The sequence below is a fragment of the Chiloscyllium plagiosum genome, unplaced genomic scaffold (genome assembly GCF_037043375.1).
Source record: "Chiloscyllium plagiosum isolate Xiang-an unplaced genomic scaffold, Cpla_swu_hap1 HiC_scaffold_34, whole genome shotgun sequence".
Classification (NCBI taxonomy): Eukaryota; Metazoa; Chordata; class Chondrichthyes; order Orectolobiformes; family Hemiscylliidae; genus Chiloscyllium; species Chiloscyllium plagiosum.
In genome coordinates, this window is record NW_028270172.1 from 44,930,501 (window position 1) to 44,953,713 (window position 23,213).

Below are 23,213 nucleotides of genomic sequence, written 5' to 3' on the forward strand. Positions count from 1 at the left end.
GAGCAGTCACCTTGTTGGGTGTTTACTATAGGCCCCCCAATAACAGCAGAGATGTGGAGAAACAGATTGGGAAACAGATTTTGGAAAGGTGCAGAAGCAACAGGGTAGTAGTCATGGCCGATTTCAACTTCCCAAATATTGATTGGAAGCTCTTTAGATCAAGTAGATTGGACGGGGCGGTGTTTGTGCAGTGTGTATAGGAAGCTTTTCTAACGCAGTATGTAGATTGTCCAACCAGAGGGGAGGCCATTTTGGATTTGGTACTTGGTAACAAACCAGGATAAGTGATGGGCTTGTTAGTGGGTGAGCATTTTGGTGATGGTGACCACAATTCTGTGACTTTCATCTTGGTTATGGAGAGAGATAGGTGCATGCAACAGGGTAGGTTTTACAATTGGGGGAAGGGTAAATACAATGCTGTAAGACAGGATCTGAGGAGCATAAGTTGGGAGCATAGGCTGTCAGGGAAGGATGTCATGGAAATGTGGAACTTTTTCAAGGAACAGATACGAGGTGTCCTTGATATGTATGTACCTGTCAGGCAGGAAAGAGATGGTCGTGTGAGGGAACCTTGGTTGATGAGGGAGGTTGAATATCTAGTAAGGAGAAAGAAGGGGGCTTACATAAGGTTGAGGAAACAAGGTTCAGACAGAGCATTGGAGGGATACAGGATAGCCAGGAGGGAGCTGAAGAAAGGGATTAGGAGAGCTAAGAGAGGGCATGAAAAATCTTTGGTGGATAGGATCAAGGATAACCCCAAGGCCTTTTATGCGTATGTGAGAAACATGAGAATGACGAGAACAAGGGTAGGTCCGATCAAGGACAGTAGTGGGAGACTGTGTATTGAGTCGGAAGAGATAGGAGAGGCCTTGAATGAGTACTTTTCTTCAGTATTTACAAATGAGAGGGACTGGATTGTTGAAGAGGAGAGTATGAAACGGACTGGTAAGCTAGAGGAGATACTTGTTAGGAAGGAAGATGTGTTGGGCATTTTGAATAACTTGAGGATAGACAAGTCCCCCGGGCCTGACGAGATATATCCTAGGATTATGTGGGAAGCAAGAGAGGAAATTGCAGAACCGTTGGAAATGATCTTTTCGTCTTCAGTGTCAACGGGGGTGGTACTGGAGAGTGGCGAATGTTGTGCCCCTGTTCAAAAAAGGGAATAGGGATAACCCCGGGAATTACAGGCCAGTTAGTCTTACTTCAGTGGTAGGCAAAGTAATGGAAAGGGTACTGATGGATAGGATTTATGAGTATCTGGAAAGACACTGCTTGATTAGGGACAGCCAGCACGGATTTGTGAGGGGTAGGTCTTGCCTTACAAGTCTTTATTGAATTCTTTGAGGAGGTGACCAAGCATGTGGATGAAGGTAGAGCAGTGGATGTAGTATACATGGATTTTAGTAAGGCATTTGATAAGGTTCCCCATGGTAGGCTTATGCGGAAAGTCAGGAGGCATGGGATAGAGGGAAATTTGGCCAGTTGGATAAAGAACTGGCTAACCGGTCGAAGTCGGAGAGTGGTGGTAGATGGTAAATATTCAGCCTGGAGCCCAGATACAAGTGGAGTTCCGCAGAGATCAGTTCTGGGTCCTCTGCTGCATTTTTATTAATGACTTGGAAGAGGGAGTCGAAGGGTGGGTCAGTAAATTTGCAGACAATACGAAGATTGGTGGAGTTGTGGATAGTGAGGAGGGCTGTTGTCGGCTGCTTAGGGACTTAGATATGATGCAGAGCTGGGCTGAGGAGTGGCAGATGGAGTTCAACCCTGTCAAGTGTGGGGTTGTCCATTTTGGAAGGACAAATAAGAATGCGGAATACAGGGTTAACGGTGGAGGAGTAGAGGGGTCTTGGGGTCTATGTTCATAGATCTTTGAAAGTTGCCACTCAGGTGGATAGAGCTTGTAAGAATGCCTATGATGTATTAGCGTTCATTAGCAGAGGGATTGAATTCAAGAGTCGTGAGGTGATGTTGCAGCTGTACAGGACTTTGGTTAGGCCACATTTGGAGTACTGTGTGCAGTTCTGGTCGCCTCACTTTAGGAAAGATGTGGAAGCTTTGGAGAGGGTGCAGAGAAGATTTACTAGGATGTTGCCTGGAATGGAGAATAGGTCGTACGAGGATAGGTTGAGAGTGCTAGGCCTTTTCTCATTGGAACGGAGAACAATGAGGGGTGACTTGATAGAGGTGAATAAGGTGATCAGGGGAATAGATAGAGTAGACAGTCAGAGACTTTTTCCCCGGGTACAACAGAGTGTTACAAGGGGACATAAATTTAAGGTGAAGGGTGGAAGGTATAGGGGGGATGTCAGGGGTAGGTTAGATTAGATTAGATTACTTACAGTATGGAAACAGGCCCTTTGGCCCAACAAGTCCACACCGGCCCGCCGAAGTGCAACCCACCCATACCCCTACATTTACCCCATACCTAACACTACGGGCAATTTAGCATGGTCAATTCACCTGACCTGCACATTTTTGGACTGAGAGGAAACTGGAGCACCCGGAGGAAACCCACGCAGACACGGGGAGAACGTGCAAACTCCACACAGACAGTCGCCTGAGGCAGGAATTGAACCCGGGTGTCTGGCGCTGTGAGGCAGCAGTGCTAACCACTGTGTCACCGTGCCACCCACTGCCACCGTGCCACCCATGGTTCTTTACCCAAAGAGTGGTGTGGGCATGGAATGCGCTGCCTGTGGGAGTGGCAGAGTCAGAATTATTGGTGACCTTTAAGCGGCAATTGGATAGGTACATGGATGGGTGCTTAAGCTAGGACAAATGTTTGGCACAACATCGTGGGCCGAAGGGCCTGTTCTGTGCTGTATTGTTCTATGTTCTATGTTCTATGTAGTGAAGAAAGCTAATAGCATGCTGGCCTTCATAAAAAGAGGGATTGAGTGTAGAAGCAAAGAGGTTCTTCAGCAGCCGAACAGGGCCCTGGTGAGACCATGCCTGGATTGTGCAGTTCTGGTCTCCAAATTTGAGGAAAGACATTCTGGCTATTGAGGGAGTGCAGCATAGGTTCATGAGTTCAATTCCTGGAATGGCGGGACTACCTTATGCTGAAAGACTGGAGTGACTGGGCTTGTATACCCTTGAGTTTAAAAGACTGAGAGGGGATCTGATTGAGACATATAAGATTATTAAAGGATTGGACACTCTGGAGGCAGGAAACATGTTTCCGCTGATGGGTGAGTGCTGAACCAGAGGACACAGCTTACAAATACGGGTAGGCCATTTAGGACAGAGGTGAGGAGAAATTTCTTCACCCAGAGAGTGGTGGCTGTGTGGAATGCTCTGCCCCAGAGGGCAGTGGAGGAACAGTCTCTGGATTTGTTTAAGAAAGTTGGATAGAGCTCTCAAGGATTGTGGAATCAAGGGTTATGGAGATAAGGCAGGAACAGGATACTGATTGAGGATGATCAGCCATGATCATATTGAATGGTGGTGCAGGCTCCAAGGGCAGAATGGCCTACTCCTGCACCTATTGTCTAAAGATCCTCCTCATCCTCTTTAGTGCGTAGATGGTGGGGTGTCCCCATGGGGTATGAAGTGCTACAGGAAGTGGTTTGAAAGTGAGATATTGAGTGAGATATGTTGCATAGACAATGTATATGATAGAAAAGGTTGCGCTTCATGTGCGTTCGTGAGAGATATGCAGCAGCAGAGTTAATGGGCGGTGGCCCTGTATTTGTGAGGCAGCAGAGAGAAGATGGCAAACACTTAGTCTTGTGGAGTGGAGAGCATCGTTGACCTTTGGTCCTGCACTACTGCCCATCCCAGTTCATCTGGACACAATGCTGACTCAGATCATAATTGCATCCAGGCTGGTATGGGTTGGTGGCATGGCCTCCTGGATTGGTTGGCATGAAAAAGCACTGCGGTATATCCCACTAAGAACTCTAGATCCCTGTTCTGCGAAGCAGGGAGTGAGCTTCCCTTTTCTCTGGGCCATGTCCTCTGTGATTACAGTCGAAAACCACAATATGAGGGCCAGTTCCTGAATGTTAGCATCTGAAGTGGCGTGCACCATGGCAACTAGCAACCGCAGGTCTTTCCACCTCAGGCCTTGTGATTGCCTGGGAAAAGGCGCCCAAGAGATCATAATGAATTAGGTGAGGAATGGATCGAAAAGTTGCTGAGTCATGGCTGACTGGACACAATGAATCCCACGCGTTCTGACTGAAAGTGGGAAAATTCCACGGTGTTTGTGAGGACAGAAATCTTCCAGTCACACACCAGAAACTAAGATTCTGTGGAGAGTTAAGGCCTGTTTATGAAGCTGAACATGACAAATCCTATTCCGATCTTTTCGTGAGCAGATTGGTCTGATTGGCTTAGATCCTTCCACTGTTGAGGAACTGAAACGGTATCGAATTGTTACAGGAGTTTGGTTGCACATCGACTGGAGTGCAACAAGAGAAATCCATTTCTGAGAGCAATTTAAACCACTGTGAAACAGTTTTCCTAAACCTGCAGATTTTCCTCACTAAACTAAAGGGATTACAGTGGTTTTCAATTTTTTTTTTAACCTTGGTGAAAAGCAATGTGACGAGGAAACCTTGAACTATTGAGACCAAAATATGTGCTACCTTCTGTAACTTTTGTGTGGGTGTGTACCTACTCTACGAGCAAGAAACTTTTTTTTTAGAATTCGGAGGGAAATGTCTGATTTCTGTTCTTGACAAATTACCACATTGCGGTAGAATACTGGCATAATTTAAAAAAAAATAGTTAAGCTGTCTTTGTTCAGTCAAGAGGTGAGCAAGAGGGAAACCACCCTGATTTGTGGCCTTTGCTGTCTGTGACACCATTCAGGATGCGCAACTGTGGCTGCAGAATTGCCTTTTCATTTAGCAATTAAGACCATAAGACTATAAGAAATAGAGGCCAACTCTGCTAAGAGCAAACCCATACAAAACACTGTGGGTGGAAGAGGGTGCAATCAGAATCAAGGGCAATGTTCATTTTCTGAAGTTGAAGTCCACTTTGAGTCCTGAAGCTTAGAAAATGAGATGCTGTGGCTCCACCTTGAATAACATTTTGCCGGAGCATTGCAACAGACTTAGGACAGTAATGTCAACATCAGAGCAAAAAGATGTATTGACCGAGCAGGTGCTTGGAAGGTTGGGGGTTGTTGTTATGGACAGAATGGAGACATCCCACATTGTGAGCAGCACATGCAGTAGACGAGATTGAAAGAAATTTAAGCAAATTGCTGCTTCAGCTGGAAGGTTGGGTCTTGGTGCCTTGGGGGCTCGAAAATAAAAAGGCAAGAATTACATCTCTGAATGCGTGGGAAGGTGATATTGGATATAGCCCACAAAAATGAGGGAGTGTTGCAGTGGGCCAGGGTGCTATAAAGGGAATGATCTCTGCACAATGCTGATCAAGGAGTGGTGCATGTGTTTGGTGGTGACATTCTGCTGAAGGTGATGAATTTGTGGAGGGTGTTCATAGAGTCATTGAGATGTACCACACAGAAACAGACCTTTTGGTTCAACTCATCCATGCCGACCAGGTATCGTAAACTAATCTAGTCCCATTTGCCAGCACTTGGTCCATGTCAGGGTGAAGGTTCCTATTCACACCCTGTCTATTCACCCTCTCATCCAGATGCCTTTTAAATGCTGTAATTGTATCAGCCTCCGCCACTTCCTCTGACAGCTCATTCTATACATGCACCATCATTTGTGTAAAGAAGGTTGCCCATTAGGTCCGTTTTAAATCTCTCCTCTCACCCTAAACCTATGCCCTCCATTCTGAACTCCCCCACCCCAGGGAAATGACCTCGTTTGTTTACCCTATCCATGTGCCTCATGATTTTATAAACCTCTGAGCTCACCCCTCATCCTCTCACGCTCCAGGGAAAACAGCTCCAGCATTCTTCGAATGTAGAGGTTTGGTGAGGTTCAAAGTAATGAAAGGGGAATTCTGTTATTCTGGGAGATGAGGGAAAGAGTGAGACCAGATGTGTGGAAACCACAAGATCTGCGGATGCTGGAAATCTGAAAGAAAAATGGAAATTATTGGAAAATTTCAGCAAATCTGGCAACATCTATGGAAAGAAATTAACGTTAATGTTTTAGAGCCAGTGACCCTTCAGAACTGGGACATGGATTGCAGTCACTTCAGAGGAAGATTTGTTGTAATAGGGTGCAAAGACAGTAGAGGCCTTAAGATGATTGATTGATTTGAATTAGGAAGAAGGAAGATGCAATGGATGTGATGGAGAAACTGGGAGAATGGAATGGATTCCGTACAGGAGGATGTGTGAGTGGGCTTTGTAGCCAAGGTAACAGTTGGAGTTGGTGGGTTTGTAATGGATATTGGTGGACAGCCTAACTTCTGGAAATGGGAAGCAGAAAACTCCAAAGAGGAAAATGAAGTGTCAGAGATGGATTGGTGTATGTGAAAGAGATGAAAATTAGATGCGAAATCAATTTATTTTTTCTAATCCAGATGAGAGAAAGAAGCAACGTCAATATTGTAATGAATGTACCAAAGAAAGTTGAGAGGAAGGTAGTGACTCATTCAGGTACTCAATGTCAACATTGTTAAATGTGGAGAAAGTGAGATGAGTGAATGGAGAAGTTGTTTGAAGTGAGAATGGGCCACATGCAGAAACCATTAACACCCCAGTAATAACATATTCTTTATAGTCCTAGTGGTCTGGGAAGTTTTACTGATAAGACATTTAACACAGTACACAGTTGCAAGGTTTGTGAAGGTTTGTAGCTCAGGTTGAGGTTTAGGGTGTAGGTTTGCTCGCTGAGCTGTAGGTTTGATATCCAGATGTTTCATTATCTGGCGAGGTAACGTCATCAGTGGCGACCTCCAAGTGAAGCGAAGCTATTGTCTCCTGCTTTCTATTTATATCTTTCTCCTGGATGGGGTTCCTGGGGTTTGTAGTGATGTCATTTCCTGTTCGTTTTCTGAGGGGTTGATAGATGGTATCTAGATCTATGTGTTTGTTTATGGCGTTGTGGTTGGAGTGCCAGGCCTCTAGGAATTCTCTGGCATGTCTTTGCTTAGCCTGTCCCAGGATAGATGTGTTGTCCCAGTCAAAATGGTGGCTTTTTTTGTCCGTATGTAGGGCTACGAGGGAGAGAGGGTCGTGTTTTTTTGTGGCTAGCTGGTGTTCGTGTATCCTGGTGGCTAACTTTCTTCCTGTTTGTCCAAAGTAGAGTTTGTGGCAGTCCTTGCATGGAATTTTGTAGATGACGTTGGGTTTTGTCCATGGGTTGTACTGGTTCTTTTAAGCTTGTTAGTTTTTGTTTGAGAGTTGTTGGTGGGTTTGTGTGCTACTAGGATTCCGAGGGGTCTTAATAGTCTGGCTGTCATTTCTGAAACTTCTTTGATGTATGGTAAGGTGGTTAGGGTTTCTGGTTGTGTTTGGTCTGCTTGTCGTGGTTTATTCTTGAGGAATCTGCACACTGTATTTTTTTGAATATCTGTTATTCTTGAATACGTTGTATAGGTGGTTCTCCTCTGTTTTCCGAAATTCGTCCGTGCTGCAGTGTGTGGTGGCTCATTAGAATAGTGTTCTGATACAGCTTCGTTTGTGTGTGTGTTGGGATGGTTGCTGGTGTAGTTAAGTATTTGGTCAGTGTTTGTCGGGGGTTTTCTGTATACGCAGGTTTGTAGTTCTCCGTTGTCCTTTTTTTCGACTGTGACGTCCAGGAATGCAGGTTTGTTGTTGGTTTCTTCCTCCTTGGTGAACTTTATTCAAACAAGCAACAAATCAAGAATGGACAGACGCGGTAGAATGAGCCATAAACACCAAACAACGACAAATACAGATAAAGGAAATCGGGACCTGAAGAAAAACCTAGACAAACTCTCAAAAAAAGACAAAACCGATAACAGGGGCCTGGATAAAGAACTTATCAGACCGGACCCTATCAGACACAGAAAAGGCGGTACTAGTAAAAGGATTAAATTTCAATTACCGAGATGCTGACAAGAAGGATTTCCTAGCGGCATTAGAAACCACATTGAAGGACAACAATCTCACGGAAGAAACACAACAAACGATCAGACAGACAGTTGCACCTACTCTGAGCCGAAAGAGGGAAGGAAACAAACTGAACACACAAGAAAAGAAAGCCCTAGAAAACCTCAAAAAATACAATAACATTGTTATATTACCTGCAGACAAAGGTCGGCTCACAGTCATCCTGAACAGAAGGGTCTACATCGAGAAAGCCAATGCACTACTCGCAGGCACCAACACCTACCAACAGGTGGCGCTAGACCCGACCCCACAACTAGGAAACAAAATGACATATCTCCGAAGAAAATTACACAATTCCGGACAATTAAACAAGACGGAATTCCAGAAAATGAAACCCGACGGGACCAACACCCTACGATTCTACGGACTACCAAAAATCCATAAACCAGGAGCCCCCCTCAGACGTATAGTCGCACCACCCGGAACAGCAACTTATAGTCTGGCCAAAGAACTACACGCAAGACTGAAATACCTAGTAGAAGAGTCACAGCACTCCATCCACTCCACCCAGGAATTCCTAAAAATCATCAAAAACACCAAAATAGAGGAAGACGAAGCAATGATCTCATTCGATGTAACAGCACTGTTCACCTCCATCAAAGGAAACACTTACCACACTTTTAGAAGAGACCATCACACACACCCCAACTACCATCAATCATGTTACCAACGAAAACATCATGAAGCTAGTGGACCTGTGCCTCACCACCCACTTCACTTTCAACAACATAGTCTACAAACAAACCAACGGCACACCCATGGCACCTGCACTATCAGGATTCATAGCAGAAGCGGTAATGCAAAGGCTAGAAAAAAACAGCCCTACCAACCATCAAACCATCTGGGTCTGCTACGTATGACACCTTTGTCATCACAAAACGAAACAAGATAGAAGAGACATTTAACATCATCAACAACACCCTCACAGGAATAAAGTTCACCAAGGAGGAAGAAACCGACAACAAACTCGCATTCCTGGATGTCAGAGTCGAAAGAAAGGACAATGGAGAACTACAAACCTGCGTATACAGAAAACCCCCGACAAACACTGACCAAATACTTAACTACACCAGCAACCATCCCAACACACACAAACGAAGCTGTATCAGAACACTATTCCAACGAGCCACCACACACTGCAGCACAGACGAACTTTGGAAAACAGAGGAGAACCACCTATAAGACATATTCAAGAAGAACGGATACTCAAAAAATACAGTGCACAGATTCCTCAAGAACAAACCACGACAAGCAGACCAAACACAACCAGAAACCCTAACCACCTTACCATACATCAAAGAAGTTTCAGAAATGACAGCCAGACAACTGAGACCCCTCGGAATCCTAGTAGCACACAAACCCACCAACACTCTCAAACAAAAACTAACAAACTTAAAAGACCCAGTACAACCCATGGACAAAACCAACATCATCTATAAAATTCCATGCAAGGACTGCCACAAACACTACATAGGACAAACAGGAAGAAAGTTAGCCACCAGGATACACGAACACCAGCTAGCCACAAAAAGACATGACCCACGACCCTCTCTCCCTCGTAGCCCTACACTGATGGAAAAAAACCACCATTTTGACTGGGACAACACATCTGTCCAGGGACAGGCTAAGCAAAGACATGCCAGAGAATTCCTAGAGACCTGGCCCTCCAACCACAACACCATAAACAAACACACAGATCTAGATGCCATCTATCAACCCCTCAGAAAACGAACAGGAAATGACATCACCACAAACCCCAGGAACGGATAGGAGAAAGATATAAATACAAAGCAGGAGACAACAGCTTCGCTTCACTTGGAGGTCGCCAATGATGATGTTACCTAGCCAGATAATGGAACGTCTGGATATCAAACCTACAGCTCAGCGAGCAAACCTGCACCCTAAACAGCACACAGTTTGCCCTCTTAAGACAGAAAATTCTCATAGCACTATTGAAAGACAAGCAGGGAATTCCTGTGACCTGGCCAATATTTATCTCTAAACAAACATCATTAAAAGATTAACAAGATCATTATCAGTAGACAAGCTGGAAGAACACATCAGGATGTGGAGAAGTCAACGTTTCGGGTGTAACTCTTCTTACAGCCGAAACATTGACTTCTCCACCTCCTGACACTGCCTGGCTTGCTGTGTTCTTCTGGCCTCCTGCTAGTCAACTTTGGATTCCAGCATCTGCAGGTTTTTTTGTCTCTGAAAATGATTACTGCAAGCCTTAATTCAGAACATTACTGTGCTTCTAATATTAGAACAGTGAACTCAAGAAGGAACAGGCAGCCTGGTGCACCTTACTCTTCAAGTATTCGGAATACTGAGGACAGTAATGGGTCATCTGGGGAGAGCAGGCAAAACCAAAGTCCATGGCAGTAGCTCCAAATGTACACAGTGCAACCTATAGCTGAACTAAAAAAAAAGAGGAAGCTTACTATGCATTATCAATATGTATTCTCAATATGTATCACTTTTGGAAATGTGGTCACTGTTCTAATATTAGAAGCACAGTAATGTTCTGAATTAAGGCTTCCAGTAATCATTTTCAGAGACAAAAAAACCTGCAGATGCTGGAATCCAAAGTTGACTAGCAGGAGGCTAGAAGAACACAGCAAGCCAGGCAGTGTCAGGAGGTGGAGAAGTCAATGTTTCGGCTGTAAGAAGGGTTACACCCGAAACGTTGACTTCTCCACCTCCTGATGTGTTCTTTCAGCTTGTCTCCTGATAATGATCTTGTTAATCTTTTAATGATGTTTGTTTAGAGATAAATATTGGCCAGGTCACAAGAATTCCCTGCTTGTCTTTCAATAGTGCTATGAGAATTTTCTGTCTTGAGAGGGTAAACTGTGTATGTGTTAAATGTCTGATCAGTAAAACTTCCCAGAGCACTAGCTTTATAAAGAACATGTTATTACTGGAGTGTTAATGGTTTCAAGTACCTCTGCAATGGTACTTGAACCTACGTTCTCTGGTTCAGAGGTGAAAATGTTGCTGACTGAGCTTCAGCTAATTAAGAGCTGATGAAGGTAATAACCTGGAATAGGGATAAACCAACAGTATTAACCAAGGGAGTTGAGGATGGTATGAAATTGCAAGAAAAAAATGTACAATATGACAAAGATTAGTGAGAAACCAGAAGACTGGCAGAGTTTTACAAGCCATCAAAAGATGATCACCAAAATATAGGTGAAAATAAACTCAGGGTATAAGTAGCATGGAACACAAAAATGGATATTGGGAGTTTTTCTAAAGTACATCGAAAGGGAAAGAAAGACCATTGTGAACGGGTGGCAGTGGTTAGCACTGCTGCCTCGCAGTGCCAGAGACCCGGGTTCAGTTCCCGCCTCAGGCAACTGTGCAAACACCACACTGACATTCTCCCCGTGTCTGCGTGGGTTTCCTCCGGGTGCTCCGGTTTCCTACCCCAGTCCAAAAATGTGCAGGTTAGGTGAATTGGCCATGTTAAATTGCCCGTAGTGTTAGGTGAAGGAGTGAATGGGCCGAAGGGCCTGTTTCCACACTGTAAGTAATCTAAATCTAAACATATAGACCCTTTAGAGAAGAGGTGAAAGAAATTATAATGGAGAGCATGGAAATGACAGAGGAGTTAGAGTCATAGAGATGTACAGCATGGAAACAGACCTTTCGGTCCAACCCATCCATGTTGACCAGATATCCCAACACAATCTAGTTCCACTTGCCAGCACCTGGCCCATATCCCTCCAAAACCTTCCTATTCATATACCCATGCAAATGTCTCTTAAATGTTGTAATTGTACCAGCCTCCACTACATCCTCTGGCAGCTCATTCCATACACGTACCACCCTCTGTGTGAAAAAGTTGCCCCTTAGGTCCTTTTTATATCTTTCTCCTCTCACCCTAAACCTATGCCCTCTAGTTCTGGACTCCCCCACCCCAGGGAAAAGACTTTGTCTATTTATCCTATCCATGCCCCTCATAATTTTGTAAACCTTGATAAGGTCACCCCTCAGCCTCCGACCCTCCAGGGAAAACAGCCCTAGCCTGTTCAGCCTCTCCCTATAGCTCAAATCCTCCAACCCTGGCAACATCCTTGTAAATCTTTTCTGAACTCTTTCAAGTTTCACAACATCTTTCCGATAGGAAGGAGACCAGAACTCTGCACAATATTCCAACAGTGGCTAACCAATGTCCTGTACAGCCGTAACATGACCTCCCAACTCCTGTACTCAATACTCTGACCCATAAAGGAAAGCATACCAAACACCGCCTTCACTATCCTATCTACCTGTGACTCTGCTTTTAAGGCGCTATGGACTTGCACTCCAAGGTCTCTTTGTTCAGTAACACTCTGTAGGACGTTGCCATTAAGTGTATAAGTCCTGCTAAGATTTGCTTTCCCAAAATGCAGCAACTCTCATTTATCTGAATTAAACTCCATCTGCCACTTCTCAGCCCATTGGCTCATCTGATTAAGATCCTGTTGTAACCTGAGGTAACCCTCTTCGCTGTCCACTACACCTCCAATTTTGGTATCATCTGCAAACGTACTAATTGTACCTCTTATACTCGCAACCAAATCATTGACATAAATGACAAAAAGTAGAGGGCCCAGCACCGATCCTTGTGGCACTCCACTGGTCACAGGCTTCCAGTCTGAAAAACAACCCTCCACCACCACCCTCTGTCTTCTACCTTTGAGCCAGTTCCGTATCCAAATGGCTAGTTCCCCCTGTATACCATGAAATCTAACCTTGCTAATCAGCCTCCCATGAGGAACCTTGTTGAATGCCTTACTGAAGTCCATATAGATTACATCTACCGCTCTGTCCTCATCAATCCTCTTTGTTACTTTCTCAAAAAACTCAATCAAGTTTGTGAGGCATGACTTGCCACGTGGAGAAAGTGAGGGCTGCAGATGCTGGAGATCGGAGCTAAAAAATGTGTTGCTGGAAAAGCGCAGCGGGTCAGGCAGCATCCAAGGAGCAGGAGAATCGATGTTTCGGGCATAAGCCCTTCTTCCTGTAGAAGGGCGTATGCCCGAAACTTCGATTCTCCTGCTCCTTGGATGCTGCTTGACCTGCCATGATTTCCCACGTACAAAGCCATGTTGACTATCCCGAATCAGTCCTTGCCTTTCCAAATACATGTACATCCTGTCCCTCAGGATTCCCTCCAACAACTTGCCCACCACTGATGTCAGGCTCACCGGTCTATAGTTCCCTGACTTGTCCTTACCACCTTTCTTAAACAGTGGCACCACGTTAGCCAACCTCCAGTCTTCCAGCACCTCACCTGTGACTATTGATGATACAAATAACTCCGCAAGAGGCCCAGCAATCACTTCTCTAGCTTCCCACAGAGCTCTAGGGTACACCTGATTAGGTCCAGGGGATCTATTCACCTTTTATGCATTTCAAGACACCCAGTACTTCCTCCTCTGTAATATGGACATTTTGCAAGGTGTCACCATCTATTTCCCTGCAGCCTATATGTTCCATATCCTTTTCCACAGTAAATACTGATGCAAAATATTCACTTAGAATCTCCCCTATTTTGTGCGGCTCCACACAAAGGCTGCCTTGCTGATCTTTGAGAAGCCCTGTTCTCTCCTGAGTTACCCTTTTGTCCTTAATGTATTTGTAAAAACCCTTTGGATTCTCCTCAACTCTATTTGCCAAAGCTATTTCAAGTCCCCTTTTTGCCCTCCTGATTTCCCTCTTAAGTATACTCCTCCTGCCTTTACACTCTTCTAAGGATGCACTTGATCTATCCTGTCTATACCTTGTATTTGCTTCCTTCTTTTTCTTAACCAACCCCTCAATTTCTTTAGTCATCAAGCATTCCCTATACCTACCAGCCTTTCCTTTCACCCTAACAGGAATATACTTTCTCTGGATTCTCGTTATCTCATTTCTGAAGGCTTGCTATTATCCAGCCGTCCCTTTATCTGCAAATATCTGCCCCCAATCAGCTTTCGAAAGTTCTTGCCTAATACCGTCAAAATTGGCCTTTCTCCAATTTAGAACTTCAACTTTTAGATCTGGTCTATCCTTTTCCATCACGATTTTAAATCTAATAGAACTATGGTCGCTGGCCCCAAAGTGCTCCCCCACTGACACCTCAGTCACCTGCCCTGCCTTATTTCCCAAGAGCAGGTCAAGTTTTGCACCTTCTCTAGTAGGTACATCCACATACTGAATCAGAGAATTTTCTTGTACACACTTAACAAATTCCTCTCCATGTAAACCCTTAACACTATGGCAGTCCCAGTCTATGTTTGGAAAGTTAAAATCCCCTACCATAACCACCCTATTATTCTTACAGATAGCTGAGATCTCCTTACAAGTTTGTTTCTCAATTTCCCTCTGACTATTAGGGGGTCTGTAATACAGTCCCAATAAGGTGATCATCCCTTTCTTATTTCTCAGTTCCACCCAAATAACTTCCCTGGATGTATTTCCAGGAATATTCTCCCTCAGCACACTGTAACGTATCCCTTGTCGAAAACCTCACCCCCCCCCCCCCCCTCCCCTCCTCTCTCCCCCTCCTCCCCTGCCTCTCTTTCTATCCTTCCTGTAGCATTTGTATCCTGGAACATTAAGCTGCTTGTCCTGCCCATCCCTGAGCCATTGAAAAAATACATTGCATTGATCTTCATGGTAAAGAGCTATTCCAAAAATATTAATTCGGGCTGTATAGATGGGAATAAACACAACTATTACTAGATAAATGGTACTAAGGAGTTAAAAGTTGATACATCTCCTCGACCTGATGGGTTGCAAGCTAGGATAATAAAGTAAGTAGCTATAGAGAGGACATACAGGGATACACTGATATTAATCTTACAAAAATTCCTAGGTACTGGTACAATCCCAGATGATTGGAAAACTACCATTGTAAGATTATTTAAAAAGACAGGACAAAAACAGATAACTATACAGCATTTCACTTAATATTTGTCAAAAGAAAATGTGAGGCTATTATAAAAAAATGTACAGGTTGTTCTATAATGCACATTTTGTTAATGCGAATTCGCAGTGACACAATTGATGAATTGGGGACACTTTCTAAAATGTGATCTTTTTAAAACTTGTTGGCTGTAACATGATTACATTGCCAACACTTTAAGCGCTGTTTCTAAAGTGCAATTTTCCTATCATGTAGGGTTGCACAAGAACATGACAATCATCATGTTATAGAAGAACTACTTGTAATAGACCATTTATAAACACATAGTATAACGATGTGGTTATCCTTACATGGTTTCACAAAGAGGAAATTGTGTCTGACAAGTTTTATTGCAGTTCTTTGAGAAGGTAACAAGCAAGATAGGTAAAGGGGAATCAGTAGATTTCTACAAGTTGTTTGATATGGTTCCACACATAAAGTTATTTAAGAAAAGAGCCATGGTGCTGGAAGTGGTTTATTAGCGTAGATAAAATTAGCTGACTATTAGGAGAAGAGTTGGGATAAAGGAGGCATTTTCAGGAGAGCAACCTGTAACTAATGGTGCACCACAGGATCAGTGCTGGGACCAAATTATGTACAATATATATATATATGTATGCATTTGTATATATGACTTGGATGAGGGAAGTGTATGTACTGTTGCCATGTGTGTGGATGGCAACAAAACATAGATGGGAAAGCAAAAAATGAAAATAACATTCAACAGAGCAATATAGAAAGGTTCACTTGGCAAATGGCATATAATGTGCAAAAATGTGAGGTGTTACACTTTGGAAGAACTGAATATTATGTAAATGGAGAAAGACTGCAAAAAGATGGTCCTCATGAATGGATCACAAACTTTGCACCTAAGTTCAGTAGATAAAAGGAAGGTGAATGGTCAGTTGACCTTTGTTCCAAAGGGAAGGGAAGGAAATATAAAAGTAGAGAGGTTTTGCTAAAACGATAGAAGGCTGTACTCAGACAATACCTGGAATACTGTGAACCTCTTTGGCCTCTTACCTAAGGTAAGATATACTGGCAAAATGAGCAGTCCAGAGAAATCAGATTCTGGGTACGGACAGATTTTCTAATGAGGAGCAGTTGAGTAGGTTGGCCCTGTACTTGTTTGGAGTTTAGAAGAATGAGAGGCAACTTTATTGAAATGTGCAAGAGTCTTTGGGAACTTGACAAAGTCACCATTGGTTCCCCATCTGTGACAATCTTGGACCGGAGGGCAGAATCTCAAAGGACTCACTTGTATAAGACGGATGGGAGGACTTGTATCTGTGAGTAGTGTATTTGTGGAATCTTTACTACAGAGGAATGTGATGGCTGGGCCATCATAAATGTTCAAGGCTGAGATATATAGTATTTTTTCATTAGTAAGGGAATTGAGGGTTAAATCAGGAAGGTGGAGTTGAGGATCAGCCATGATCTTATTGAATGGTAGAAGAGACGTAATGGACCAAATAGCTGTCTGTCCTCTGTCTTGTGGTCTTACCATTTACATTCATAAAACATGTCAGCACACAGCCACGTATACACCATATTTTTAGAATCTTTCCTTTCTCTTTCCAGGTCAACTCTAAATTCCCCAGTATCTCAGTACAGTTTGATGCAACTGATATGAGTTGGACACTCAAGCTGTTAGTAATTGTCCTCCCCATTGCAGCAAAAGGTAAGTGAAGCAAGAGTCTATCTTCAGCCCCTTTTTAATAGTTGTCTTTTATACTGCAAAGTGGATGTCCAAGTGACTTAGTGTTTACATGCAAAAGATCTTGGGTATTGCAAATTCAGGCTCCTCTATCCTCTTTATTTGTTGGTATGGCAAAATAGTGCTGAGACTAACAAGTTCAAATCTGACTAGAGCAGCTGGTAAATACAAAATATAGTTAAAGGAGGAATTTTAAAAAAAAAATAGTTTCTGTCCTGGTGGCAACAAAACTACCAAATGTCGTTAATACACATCCTGTTCACTCATCTTTTGGAAAATAAATCAATTGTCCCTTCTTGGTATGCATTTTGTGACTCCAGACCCCACATCAGTGTGATTTCACTTTTAACTGACTTCTAACAGTGTTTAAATCAATCTAGTTTTCTCTAGGGCACTAGGGCATGGGCAATAAGTCTTGGTTTTGCCAGTGATGCTCATGTCCTGTAACTGTATTAAATACTATAATTTGTTACCAGTGCAGTGTCTACACTGATTACCTGTGTATGTCTTTGAACTCCAGAATGCTATATGTCCTCATCTATGACTTGTGACAAAAGCACCGCTTGTAAATTTTCCAAAGATAAGGGTGTTCATTGATAACTTTAAATGTAGGGTCATATTATCATACAACACAGAAACAAACCCTTCAGTCGAACCAGTCCGTGCCGATCATGATCCCAGACTAAAGTAGTCCCACTTGCCTGCTCCGAGACGATATCCTGCTAAACTGTTGCTATTGAAGGCCATTCCTGGCATGCTGACTTTTTGTGGAACATTGCTATGGGTCTGACAAAACTGCTCATGAATATTAGAACCTCTAAAGTTTTCTTTAGTATATGGAGCACAGCCCCAGCTTCTCTGGTCCTCATCCGTGATGCTGTTCTAGTAAATCTCTTCTGTGTTCACTAAAGTGAACCAGAATTGAACATGGTACTGCAGCTGGAGCCTATTGTTTTGTAAAGGCTTTCCATTACTTATCTACTGCATGTCTTCATTAATAAAACCAAGGGTCCCCTGTTATTTTTTAATATTACCTTTTCAATATGTTCTGCCAGCCATAATTAGAAGCATCTCATGCACTTCCAGGGCATGCTGTTTCTGCACCCTTTGTAAAATTATATGATACAGTGGATTCAGTATGATACAACGATACTTCTGTCTGCTGCATTAATGACCATTTTCCAATAGGGCAGGAATTCCTACCTGTCCCTGACACATGTATGTTTTCTGGCGTTAAGAGCAATGAAACACTTTGTCAGATGAATATGCCTATCTGCAGCACTACAGGGACATTCTCCTGAGGGGGTGGGGGGAGCTACTGAGGGCTGTACTCACAGGAAGGCTTCTTTTTGAAAGCAAGAAGTGAAAGGTTGATCATTTCAAAGTTAAATTATGCACCCAGTTGCTAAACTTTAGCAACAATGAATGTTAGGGACATTTCTTTATGAAATCAACATTGAGGTGCATTATGTAGGTTCGTTCGGATACTGTGATCCAAAGCTTACCCACTTCTGAGAACAGTCTTTACTGCACAAATTATACTAGATTCCTGATGCAATAAAACAAAATTTAGGCACTGTGTTTTCCATTGACAGATTCCAGTCAAACTGCAGTATTGGGGTTGCATTGCATGCTGCAAGAAATCTTCAATATCTGTGCGAGTATAATGGTGGGAGTAACCAGAAAGAAGCTAGCATGTAAATTCGATATGTAACCTATTCTGTGAGAATGCACAATCTGGATATAAAATAAGGTTCTGTGTTGTAACTTTTTTTTAAAAAAGCTGTTAACTCCTGTAAGACTGCACGTTGCTAGAAGTTATAGAGTCATAGAGATGTACAGCATGGAAACAGACCTTTCGGTCCAACCCGTCCATGCCAACTAGATATCCCAACCCAATCTAGTCCCAACTGCCAGCACCTGGCCCATATCCCTCCAATCCCTTCCTATTCATATACCCATCCCAATGCCTCTTAAATGTTGCAATTGTACCAGCCTCCACCACTTCCTCTGGCAGCTTATTCCATACATGTACCACTCTCTGCGTGAAAAAGTTGCCCCTTAGGTCTCTTTTATATCTTTCCCCTCTCACCCTAAACCTATGCCCTCTAGAACATAGAACATAGAACATAGAACAATACAGCACAGAACAGGCCCTTCGGCCCACAATGTTGTGCCGAACTTCTAACCTAGATTAAGTACCCATCCATGTACCTATCCAAATGCCGCTTAAAGGTCGCCAATGATTCCGACTCTACCACTCCCACGGGCAGCGCATTCCATGCCCCCACCACTCTCTGGGTAAAGAACCCACCCCTGACATCTCCCCTATACCTTCCACCCTTCACCTTAAATTTATGTCCCCTTGTAACACTCTGTTGTACCCGGGGAAAAAGTTTCTGACTGTCTACTCTATCTATTCCTCTGATCATCTTATAAACCTCTATCAAGTCACCCCTCATCCTTCGCCGTTCCAACGAGAAAAGGCCGAGAACTCTCAACCTATCCTCGTACGACTTCCTCTCCATTCCAGGCAACATCCTGGTAAATCTTCTCTGCACCCTCTCCAAAGCTTCCACATCTTTCCTAAAGTGAGGCGACCAGAACTGCACACAGTACTCCAACTGTGGCCTAACCAAAGTCCTGTACAGCTGCAACATCACTTCACGACTCTTGAATTTAATCCCTCTGCTAATGAACGATAATACTCCATAGGCCTTCTTACAAACTCTATCCACCTGAGTGGCAACCTTCAAAGATCTATGTACATAGACCCCAAGATCCCTCTGTTCCTCCACCTGACTAAGAACCCTACCATTAACCCTGTATTCCGCATTCTTATTTGTTCTTCCAAAATGGACAACCTCACACTTGGCAGGGTTGAACTCCATCTGCCACTCCTCAGCCCAGCTCTGCATCATATCTAAGTCCCTCTGCAGCCGACAACAACCCTCCTCACTGTCCACAACTCCACCTATCTTCGTATCATCTGCAAATTTACTGACCCACCCTTCGACTCCCTCATCTAAGTCATTAATAAAAATTACAAACAGCAGAGGACCCAGAACTGATCCCTGCGGAACTCCACTTGTAACTGGGCTCCAGGCTGAATATTTACCATCTACCACCACTCTCTGCCTTCGACTGGTTAGCCAGTTTTCTATCCAATTGGCCAAATTTCCCTCTATCCCATGCCTCCTGACTTTCCGCATAAGCCTACCATGGGGAACCTTATCAAATGCCTTACTAAAATCCATGTACACTACATCCACTGCTCTTCCCTCATCCACATGCTTGGTCACCTCCTCGAAGAATTCAATAAGACTTGTAAGGCAAGACCTACCCTTCACAAATCCGTGCTGGCTGTCCCTAATCAAGCAGTGTCTTTCCAGATACTCATAAATCCTATCCCTCAGTACCCTTTCCATTACTTTGCCTACCACAGAAGTAAGACTAACAGGCCTGTAATTCCCGGGGTTATCCCTATTCCCTTTTTTGAACAGGGGCACAACATTCGCTACTCTCCAGTCCCCTGGTACCACCCCCGTTGCCAGTGAAGACGAGAAGATCATTGCCAACGGTACTGCAATTTCCTCTCTTGCTTACCACATAATCCTAGGATATATCCCGTCAGGCCCGGGGGACTTGTCTATCCTCAAGTTGTTCAAAATGTCCAACACATCTTCCTTCCTAACAGGTATCTCTTCTAGCTTACCAGTCCATTTCACACTCTCCTCTTCTACAATACGGTCCCTCTCGTTCGTAAATACTGAAGAGAAGTACTTGTTCAAGACCTCTCCTATCTCTTCCGACTCAATACACAGTCTCCCACTACTGTCCTTGATCGGACCTACCCTCGTTCTCATCATTCTCAGGTTTCTCACATACGCATAAAATGCCTTGGGGTTATCCTTGATCCTATCCGCCAACGATTTTTCATGCCCTCTCTTAGCTCTCCTAATCCCTTTCTTCAGGTCCCTGTAGTTCTGGACTCCCCAGCCCCAGGGAAAAGACTTTGTCTATTTACCCTATCCATGCCCCTCATAGTTTTGTAAACATCTATCAGGTCACCCCTCTGCCTCTGATGCTCCAGGGAAAACAGCCCCAGCCTGTTCAGCCTTTTCCGGCAGTTCAGATCTTCCAACCCTGGCAACATCCTTGCAAATATTTTCTGAACTCTTTCAAGTTTCACAACATCTTTCTGATAGGAAGGAGACCAGAATTGCACGCAATATTCCAATGGCGGCCTAACCAACGTCCTGTACAGCTGCAACATGACCTCCCAACTCCTGTACTCAATACTCTGACCAACACAGGAAAGCATACCAAACGTCTTCTTCACTATCCTATCTACCTATGACTCCACTTTCAAGGAGCTATGAACCTGCACTCCAAGGTCTCTTTGTTCAGCAACACTCCTTAGGACCTTACCATTAAGTATATAAGTCCTGCTAAGATTTGCTTTCCCAAAATGCAGCACCTCACATTTATCTGAATTAAACTCCATCTGCCACTTCTCAGCCCATTGGCCCATCTGGTCCAGATCCTGTTGTAATCTGAGGTAACCTTCTTTGCTGTCCACCACACCTCCTCCAATTTTGGTGTCATCTGCAAACTTACTAACTGTACCTCTTATGCTTGCATCCAAATCATTTATGTAAATGACAAAAAGTAGAGGGCCCAGCACCGATCCTTGTGGCACTCCGCTGGTCACAGGCCTCCAGTCTGAAAAACAACCCTCCACCACCACCCTCTGTCTTCTACCTTTTGAGCCAGTTCTGTATCCAAATGGCTAGTTCTCCCTGTATTCCATGAGATCTAACCTTGCTAATCAGTCTCCCATGGGAAACCTTGTTGAAAGCCTTACTGAAGTTAATATAGATCACATCTACTGCTCTGCCCTCATCAATCTTCTTTGTTACTTCTTCAAAAAACTCAATCAAGTTTGTGAGGCATGATTTCCCACGCACAAAGCCATGTTGACTGTCCTGAATCAGTCCTTGCCTTTCCAAATACATGTACATCCTGTCCCTCAGGATTCCTTCCAACAACTTGCCCACCACCTAGGTCAGGCTCACCGGTCTATAGTTCCTTGGCTTGTCTTTACCGCCCTTCTTAAACAGTGGCACCACGTTTGCCAACCTCCAGTCTTCCGGCACCTCACCTGTGACTATCAATGATACAAATATCTCAGCAAGAGGCCCAGCAATCACTGCTCTAGCTTCCCACAGAGTTCTTGGGTACACCTGATCAGGTCCTGGGGATTTATCCACTTTTAACCGTTTTAAGACAACCTCCTCTGTAATATGGACATTTTGCAAGGTGCCACCATCTATTTCCCTACAGTCAATATCTTCCATATCTTTGTCCATAGTAAATACTGATGCAAGATATACATTTAGTATCTCCCCCATTTCCTGTGGCTCCACACAAAGGTCGCCTTGCTGATCTTTGAGGGGCCCTATTCTCTCCCTAGTTAGCCTTTTGTCTTAATATATTTGTAAAAACTCTTTGGTTCCTTTGATTTAATTGCTTCTGCAGGTGTAATACAAGTGCACCCTATGATACGTTTGGGAGATGAATGTGGAATTGAAATGAGGAGCAGGTGCTCAGATGGAAAGCAGGAAGAACATGAATTGACCCTCGATGTAAGTTTTATGCCAATTAAAATTTTGCTTTTACACTTGTCTCGCCGCAAGAAGAGGTGTACTTGTGATGAAATTTCCTCTGGATTTGTTGTCAGTGGGTACAGACAGTATAGGAGACCTCTGCATCTTACCCCCAACTAGACATGCTCAATCTTTTCTCCTTTCATTCTCGCCCTCCTCCTTTTGTGCCCTCTTCCTCCGTAGTTTTGCACTTCCCCCTCCTCCTTGCTCTTGCACCACCACCCTTCAGTCCCCCACCAACCTTTGCCCCTTATTCTGTCTCTGTTTAGTGGGATTTCTGTTGAATTGTTGAGAAAATTTGGCCTCTGCCAGCGATTGTGATCAGCATTCTGCTCATAGCTTTTTAATTGTATTAAGTTATAACTGGATATAATTTAGGGAAATAAAACACCATAATGACAATACTTGTCTTTTCACAGGGCAGACCCATTGCTATTTGGGAAGTGGGCAAGCCATTGAATTGTATTGAGCCATGCATAAAACATGAAGATCAGATCCTATGGCTCAACTGCACTTCAGTAAAAAATAAGACAGTAAAATACACATTCAGGTGCTTAGAAAATGGCACGGTAAGTTACAAGGGGGGAATCATTAAATAATAAATATTATTATTCATTAATACTGCATTAATAATTTTTCTTTAATTTTAGATGGAAGAGTCCTTCAATTATTTTAGAGGCAAGTATTAATTTGGATTTTTAAATAGTGAAGTAATAAATCTTAGTATTTTTGCAGTGTATGCATTACAGAAGGACTTCTTTATTACTGATTTACTATATTAGCAAGGATATGAGTACTTATACGAGCATGCTCTGAGAAGTTTGAAATAGTGTGTAAAAATGTTCTGTAACTTGACCAGTACTT

The 23,213-nt window shown here is 43.5% G+C and overlaps 1 protein-coding gene across 5 annotated transcripts in view; it reads left to right on the forward strand.

The window, feature by feature from the left end:
• The window catches only part of LOC148141157 (uncharacterized), a 68,599-nt gene that overhangs the window by 18,565 nt on the left and 26,821 nt on the right, over positions 1-23,213 (forward strand). For all 5 annotated transcript variants that reach the window (XM_087978646.1, XM_087978649.1, XM_087978650.1 and 2 more), the window contains exons 2-5: positions 16,545-16,644; positions 22,222-22,328; positions 22,769-22,918; positions 23,000-23,027. In XM_087978646.1, coding sequence (XP_087834772.1) covers positions 16,593-16,644; positions 22,222-22,328; positions 22,769-22,918; positions 23,000-23,027 — 337 coding nt within the window. In that variant the 5' untranslated portion in view covers positions 16,545-16,592. The remainder of the gene's footprint in view (positions 1-16,544; positions 16,645-22,221; positions 22,329-22,768; positions 22,919-22,999; positions 23,028-23,213) is intronic.